The sequence below is a fragment of the Hypanus sabinus genome, chromosome 2 (genome assembly GCF_030144855.1).
Source record: "Hypanus sabinus isolate sHypSab1 chromosome 2, sHypSab1.hap1, whole genome shotgun sequence".
Classification (NCBI taxonomy): domain Eukaryota; kingdom Metazoa; phylum Chordata; class Chondrichthyes; order Myliobatiformes; family Dasyatidae; genus Hypanus; species Hypanus sabinus.
In genome coordinates this window covers 92066453-92074528 of record NC_082707.1, presented here as the reverse complement: position 1 = coordinate 92074528, position 8076 = coordinate 92066453, and the positions used below count along the sequence as shown (strand labels likewise).

Sequence of the window (8076 nt, the reverse complement as noted above, 5' to 3'; positions counted from 1 at the left end):
ATCCTCTGACTTACTGTGAAGCTTCTCCATGCTTGCTAAAGATGAGATCATAAACTGGCAACCAGGACTTTGTCAAAAGAACTTCAATTTGCAAATAAGAACATTATGAACAGGAGTAGGCACCTGCTCTGCCAGGCAATATGATAATAGATGATCCAGCCTTGGCCCCGGTACCACTTTCTCTCACTCCCCCACCCCCCCCCATGTTCTTTGATTTTCATGCAGTTCAAGTACCTGTCATTCTCAACTTCTGACAGCATCAATGGTTCTCTGGGGTACAGATTTCCAAAGAGCTTTGACTCTTCAAGAGAGAAATCCATCGTCATCTTATCTGGAACGGGTGGAACTGTGTCTCTTCATTCCAGGAAAACATTCTCTCAAATTCTACCCTGTCAACCTCCATCAGAATTTCATATGTCTCTAAAAGATCACTTCTCATTTCCCTGATCTTCAATGAGTGTGGACCTGATTTACTTGGGCTTTTTCATACACAGACTCTTCTTCCCAATAAATATTCTCTTCATTGCCTCCAGTGGTAGTACAGTATATCATTCCTTAAATATGGAGACCAATACTAACCTGCTAAAAGCTTCCATTGTGATATAGGTCAGCATACTCCAAGACTTGTATGTTATTTAAAATGCTGTCTAAATCTATTCTCCTGAGTCGCCACTTAAAAGCCAAACTGAATACTAATTTATGTGAAGAAACGGATCCAGGTCTGCATGCTGACTAATTTTTAGGTTGTATTTTGGAAGCCTCTCTAAATCTATTCAGAACTCTGTCAAAGTTGAGATCTTTTCAGGCCACCACCAGTTAAAGAGAGTGCAGTGGACATTGGCTACAGTTGAACCAGCTATAAGGAATGTGCTTAAGTAATGTGGAAAAAGTAGCAAAGATGAGGTTCTTCTCCTTAGGAAACACAGATAAAAATACTGTAAGACTAAGAATAGCTTTAGTGGAGAAAATAGTATTTCCATTACCAGACAGGTCAGGGAGTAGAGAACAGATTTAATTAGCAAAGATAAAAACAAAAGATGAGGAAACTTTACTCACACATGGAGTTAGTATCAGTGGAACACATTGCCTAAGAGATTTTTTAAATACAAGTAAGTAAGTGCTTAAAGGAGAGAAAATTGCAAAGCTATAAGTTAAAGAAAAGAGGACAGGATTATTTAAACAGCCATACTAAAGAGCTAGCATAAATGGTGTAGGTCAATGGCCTTCTGAGCGGTAACTTTGAAATTCTAGAATGATGTTTAAAATTTAGGACATAGTTGGAATGATCGAGTGGCCTTTAGTAATATTACCATCTCCTCTATAGGAAAGCAAGAGACTGTCAATGATTGTGGAATTCGACTAAAGGCCAAGGTGCACAGTGCTGTAAACTGGTAAAATTTGCCAGAAATTCGATCAATAAGCAATGATTTATTAATACAATGAATGAGTTGTAAATGCTTATGGACTGTATCTGATGAAGAAAATATAGAGAATACCTGGTTAGAGAGCCAAACATTTGAGAAGATTGTGAGTTAGAGCAAATAACACATGACTTAACATATAAATAAGGAAAAGATTCAAGTATTGCATATTAAAATCTTCAGACACCATTGCTGCCAAGTAGCACGAGTCAAATGCAAAGAGACAAGAAAGGTTGCAAGACAAGACTTAAAAATTGGAAGCTTGAAGTAACAATAGGTGTTTCCTGAGTTTAATTTCATAATTAATGAGCCATTACAAATTGTTGCTAAGAAACCCATTCTTCCATACAGGTACACATGAATGGCTTAAAAAAATACATCGGTTCTCTTGTCCTACAACTTTGTCAAGACAAGCCCTTTGGCCAAACTCTTTCAACAAGAAATATATTCCATTTCAATAGTTCTGCATTGGCACAGGGTGTTAAAACTAACCACAAGCAATGGTAGAACCTCAATATCATGACTCACTGTGACCAGGTACAATCTTAATAACAAATTTTTCTCAGTGAACCTGTGAACAAAGTAAGGCTGCATAATTGACAACTTTGCAGTATTGGGAACTTACACTTGCAATATCAGTAAAGCAGATCTCAAAATAACTTTCTCAATTCAGGGGCAGGAGTCCTTCTTGAAGTATTCATCCAATAACTGAAGAAATAGTCCCACTCTGCCTGGACTGAAGCTCGCTTTCGTACCTTTGAAGTTGGGCCCAGAAACCTTCGTTGGGCTCCACAGATGGCCTTACTGATTTCAAATGCTGCAAAAAGAAAATACAGCAACACAACTAAATAAGTTAGCTCAACTGGAAAATGACAGAGATTTTCCAACCGGGAAGGTATCTGGATTGTTTGATTTTCAGTTTCTGCCTGGGATTACCTGCATATCCTTTGGCATTTTCTTTACCCAGAAATCCCGCAAAAACTATTGGATATGGCCCAGTCCATCGCAGGTAACCCCTCCCCACTATTGAGCACTTCTACATGAAAGGCTGCAGCCAGAAAGCGACATCCATCATCAGGGAACCCCACCACCCAGGACATGCTCTCTTCTCGCTGCTGTCATCAGGAAGAAGGTACAGGAGCTTCAGGACTCACACCACCACTGTCAAGCTCTTGAACCAAAGAGGATAACTTTACTCAGCTTCACTTGAAATGTTCCCACAAACTATGGGCTCACTTTCAAGGTCACTTCATCTCATGTTCTTGATATTTATTGCATATTTATTTATTTATTATTATTAATTCTTTATTTTTTTATTGCACGGTTTGTTGTCTTTTGCACACAGGTTGAAGAGGTCCATGGTTGATATGGTCTTCCATTGATTCTATCATGTCCGCAAGAGAATGAATCTCAAGGTTGTATATGGTAACTTTTGTACTTGGATAATAAATTTACTTTGAACTTTGCCACTTCCTGCTTTGTTTGCCTCTGTTTGCATTAGAAAGCTGATTATACTTGTAAAAAGAAACGGGTTTAATTTTACTAGGAATGGCTTGTCCTTCAATCTTCTTGCAGCTCTTCCATCAATTTCGATCTATTGTTTAGTGGGTTGTAAGGAAGAGATAGGGACTTGGTAGTTCATCAGTTTGGGATAAACAGATAAAGTGACACATGAAGCTGGGAGGTGAGTCTTCAGGGAAATGATTACGGAATGTTCCAAAGCCATGCTCATTTTTATCAATGGCTAGAGTCTTGTGTAAGCTTATAGTGCAGTGGCCCATTGTTGCAAAGCACAACTTTACCTCAGTTAACTCCTTCCTGCAAAAATCATCACCTGATCACCAGGCACTATTTGACATAGGGGACACTATGGTCAATGGGCTCTGAACCCTTGAGTGTGGGTTCCCAGAGTAGGGCTGGACTCGCCTTGGAACCCAAGAGAAAGTACGAATAATTTCCCCTGAAACAGGAATGACCTGTCCTCAATGAGTCTTCACCACCCACAGTTTAACACAGACCTAGATCTTCTTCCTACTGGAGCCTGTGCCATTTATGTATGGAGTTTCATAATTGCTAGGGTGATCAGCAGGTTGACAGAACTATAGGAGCACTACTTACTTAAAGCTAGATATTCATACTGGTTAATGGATGTGATCCAGAGGAATATGTCAATCTAAATGGAGTGGAAATCCACCTTATGGAGTTTGTTGACTTAAAACCAGTGGCGCAAGAATTTAGGACTTAGGTTTGAGCTGGAGGGTTAGGAATAATTTTGTTATTGCTTGGCACGAGAGAACTGCTTCATTCATATAATCTGGCAGTACCATTCCATTGTGATGGATATCATTATATTCATCAGGGTGGCATGGTAGCATAGTGGTTAGCACAGCGCTGTACAGTCCAGGTGACCCAGATTCAATTCCTGCTGCTGCCTATAAGGAGTTTGTATGTTTTCCCTGTGACCGTGTGGGTTTCCTCTGGTGCTCCAGATTTGTTCCACTATCCAAAGACTTACCATTTGGTAGGTTAATTGGTCGTTGTAAATTGTCCTATGATTAGGCTCAGATTGAATCGGGAGATTGCTGGGCAGCACCGTTCGAAGGACAGGAAGGGCCCATTCTGCACTGTATCTCGATTAATAAATTGCGAAGGAACTTTTCTTGGGCTTCAAGCTGGGTACCCAGTGCCAATTATAACCGATGTTTCCATGACAAACTCTGCCACCTTGATCAGCGATGAAGTGATGAATCTGACATTTGTCATCAAAATATCAATTATAGTCGATACCTGAGCCCAGCTGGAAGCCCAAGAAGAGTTTATTCAACATATATGCCAGGAAAACACTAGGTCCTTTTTCAAATAAATAAATTCATTATTCTTTTCTTCTTGAAAGTTTCAGCTGGATATTTTTGTGTCTTAAGAAATCTGTAGAATTCTCTGCTCAATGAAGCAGTGGAGGCTACCTCAGTAAATGTATTTAAGACAAGGTTGGATAGATTTTTGCATAGAAGGGGAACTAACGGTTATGGGGAAAAGGCAGATAAGTGAAGATGAGTCCATGGGCAGATCAGCCATGATCTTGTTGAATGGCGGAGTAGACTCGATGGGCCAGATGGCCCACTCCTGTTCCTATTTCTTATGTTATGTTCTTATATCAAGCAATCTGCTCTTAGAGTATGAGAGAGAACAATATTTCTGCTTTCTCAATGTTTGTTTTGCCACATTTAACCAAGGTGAAGGATTTATTTAAGTATCAATCAACAACAAGCCAAGATTTTAAGAAAGCATTGTATTAACTATTATGGATATGTTCACAGTAACCACAGTTTAAAGCAGCACATAAAAATAAATCATCAGTAAGGAAAGAAAAGGTCAGTCTTAGGAGCAATTTAATTTATTTAATGGGAATAATTGAGCAACCTCCTACTTTTACATTTTACCGGTCATCACTCGCCCTTATTGATTTCTGTAAAAGCTAGTTGGTTAATAGCTTTATATCCCTTAAGTACATCACGTCTGACAGCATTAAACTCTGAAATAGTGAAGGGCAGCTGCAGAATGCAGAAGCAAAACCTGTTGCTGTAGAAACTGTCCCGTTTACGTTGTGGGAGAATTTCCTCAGTTGCTATTTTTCCTCACTAACGTCTTCTTGTCGCTTTCTCAAAGGCACTGACTTCTGGCTGGCATTAACTCATTCCTGTGTTACCATCTTATTTGAACACCCCTCCTTCATGAGCAGGCCCAGAGAGCAGATGTTACCAAGCTTTCAATAGGAAGAGGTCATTCAGCCCCTTTTATCCGGCGGGCATTAATTTAAAATAGAACATGTTTGTACATCATCTCTGTCCATTTACCCTTTCTCCATGTCCCTTGCTTCACACTGCAGAGACTCAATTTCAGTCCTGAACGTCAGTGTGGTCTGTGTGGAGTTTTCACGTTCAGCCTGTGTTTCCTTTGATGCATTGATCTTCTCGCACATCCCAAAGACAAGGTGAATTAGTTGGCAACTGTAATATGTGTAGATGAGTAGTAGAATCTGGCAGGAAGTCAATGGGAATGTGAGGGGAATGAATTGGACAGTGTAGGATCAGGGTAAATGAATGGTAAATAGTTAGAGCAGACTCGAAGGGCTAGAGGACTGGCTTCTATCTTATATCCAGATGGTTCCTGGCACCCATTTGCTTGTATATTTCATAATTCCTTACAACAGAGGAGGTTGCTTGGCCTGTTGGTCCTCTGCCCATTCACTGAACAATTCCAGCAGTGCAATCAACCAGTGTAGCCTATTGTTTCTCACCTGACCAGCAGCTCCCTCCTCGAGAGGAGACAGAGCAACTTCCACTTCCACATGAAAGAAACTTCACTGTGCTCTAACTCCAACCTTATAGCTCTGCCCCTTTGCTCCTGAAATGTCTGTCATAGAAATTGCACTGTGGAAACACTGAGAATTGTTTTAATAGTTGCATCAAATCACCAAGTATTGTGTGTGTGTGTGTGTGTGTGTGTGTGTGTGTGTGTGTGTGTGTGTGTGTGTGTGTGTGTGTGTGTGTGTGTGTCTGTGTGTGTGTGTGTCTGTGTGCGTGTGTGTGTGTGTTTGTGTGTGTGTGTGCGTGTTTGTGTGTGTGTGTGTGCGTGTGCGTGTGTGTGCGTGTTTGTGTGTGTGTGTGTGTGTGCGTGTGTGTGCGTGTTTGTGTGTGTGTGTGCGTGTGTGTGCGTGTTTGTGTGTGTGTGTGTGTGTGCGTGTGTGTGCGTGTTTGTGTGTGTGTGTGTGTGCGCGTGTGTGTGCGTGTTTGTGTGTGTGTGTGTGTGTTTGTGTGTGTGTGTGTGTGTGTGTGTGTGTGTGTGTGTGTGTGTGTGTGTGTGTGTGTGTGTGTGTGTGTGTGTGTGTGTGTGACCTCTTCTTTGGGTTACATCTCCAAAGCACATCATTTCATTTGGAGGGCTCCTTTCAAGCACATATAAGAGTATGAAGAAATCAACTGAAAATAAGAACTTGCCTTCTCACCAGTAAGTCTGGTAACATTTTATAAATTGCTGTTGAATATTTAGCACAGTACACTTGAGGAGAATTGTTAATGGTGCAAAGGATCTGTCGGGTGCTGAACTAGGTATTAGGAACTTATGGAGACAGAAGAGAAGAAACATTGTTCTCCTTGCAATGAGAAAGTTAAAGGCAAACTTAACGGAAGTATTCATAATAATCATGCAGGGTCCTGATAAATTACTTGGAAAGAAATGACTTTAATGGCTGGAAGATCAGCAGAGGAAATAACTAATGAAGGAACCAAGGGGTAATGATGAGTAGATTTTTCTCTGTGTGAATGTTATGATTTAGAATTGCACTTTTGGAAAGGACAGAAACGTATTCAGCAGTAACTTTCAAATGGGCAGATCATGGATTCATGGAATTATTGAGATGTTTTACTAAGATCCTGTCTAGATCAGAGAGTGGATGCTATAAGGAGAAGTTGGATGAAAAATTAACTGTTATATTCAGAGTGGTGGAGCTGAGGGGAGCCCTGATAAACGATTATAAAAATGTGATAAGCATTGGGAGAACAGACAGTGTCGGAGGACATGCATTTAAAGTAAGAGGGGGTAAATTCGCAGGAACTGTGTAGGGCGAGATTCTTTTTTACACAGAGAGTGTGGGTGCCTGGAGTGGTGGTGGAGGCAGATTAAATAAAAACATTTAAGAGGCTCTTAGAGAGGCATGTGAATGGAGGGTATGGGCAACAGGCAAGCCGAAGGGATCAGTGTCAATTAGGCATCTTCAGTTTAACTAGTTTGGCACAAAGAGCCTGAAATAGTGCTGCACTCTGCTATGCACTGTAGAATTACAGATTCTCTGGGCATTGAATTTAGAGTTGAAAAGGAATGGGGAAACGATCCCGTGAAACTGGATAGCCCACCTAAAGGATTAGCATGTGTGTGGGAGTCTGAACACCCTGCAGTTAGCCTTCACAAGGGAACAATAAAAGGGGCTGGACCAACCACTTCAGTAATGTACCTATCCGTTGGGAATTTCCCCGCTGACCTCACTCTGTGACGCTTGTCCACTCCCTTACTCACCTCAAATGCTTCTCGGAGTGAGAGGTGCCTGCACTTCATGAGGTAGGCAATGCAGATGGACGCCGAGCGGCTGCGCCCGTTCTTGCAGTACACCAGGGTCCTGCCGCCGGCCCTGCCAGCGTCTTCGATCGCATCGGCACACCTGTCGAAGTACTTGTAGAGGTTCTCGGCCGGGTCGTCGAACACGGGCACACGCAGGGTGCCCACCCTCAGCCCCGGGAAGGGCTGCTGCTTCGACACGTTGATGCAAAACGTCACACCTTCTCCCAAGAGGAGGTTGTCATCACAGGCAGACCGCGAGTTGCTGATGAACAATGAGTCAGTGAGCTTGCAGAGATGAAGCATTGGAAGAGAGAGCCCACGAGCTCCACCAAGAAAAAGTGAAACCTTGTGAAATGGTGAGACTACCTGGAGGAGGACTCAGTCCCAACGATATTCCATGTTGGGGCAAACATGCAAATAACAATGGCATTCCTTGCACTTAAAGTGCTTCTCTGTGCAGGCTGCCTTGAACTCCCACTGAAGTGAGTGTCTGTAATGAAGCTGCTATATTTACAGCGAAGTCATGGCTTGGAAGGATTCT

The 8076-nt window shown here is 41.8% G+C and overlaps 1 protein-coding gene across 1 annotated transcript; it reads right to left on the bottom strand.

The window, feature by feature from the left end:
* Positions 1 to 1994: 1994 nt before the first annotated feature.
* On the bottom strand, positions 1995 to 7838 carry dusp28 (dual specificity phosphatase 28). Its single transcript, XM_059989915.1, has 2 exons — positions 7494 to 7838; positions 1995 to 2238 (listed from the first exon to the last, which is right to left on the bottom strand). Exons 1-2 carry the CDS (start codon positions 7836 to 7838, stop codon positions 2119 to 2121), a joined length of 465 nt encoding a protein of 154 aa, XP_059845898.1. The 3' UTR covers positions 1995 to 2118.
* Positions 7839 to 8076: the final 238 nt, after the last annotated feature.

Coding starts and splice junctions, on each gene's coding strand:
- dusp28 (XM_059989915.1), bottom strand. CDS start 7,838: ATGCTTCATCTCTGCAAGCTCACTGACTCATTGTTCATCAGCAACTCG. Junction 2,239..7,493: donor CACTCCGAGAAGCATTTGAG/GTGAGTAAGGGA, acceptor TTCTTTTTGCAG/CATTTGAAATCAGTAAGGCC.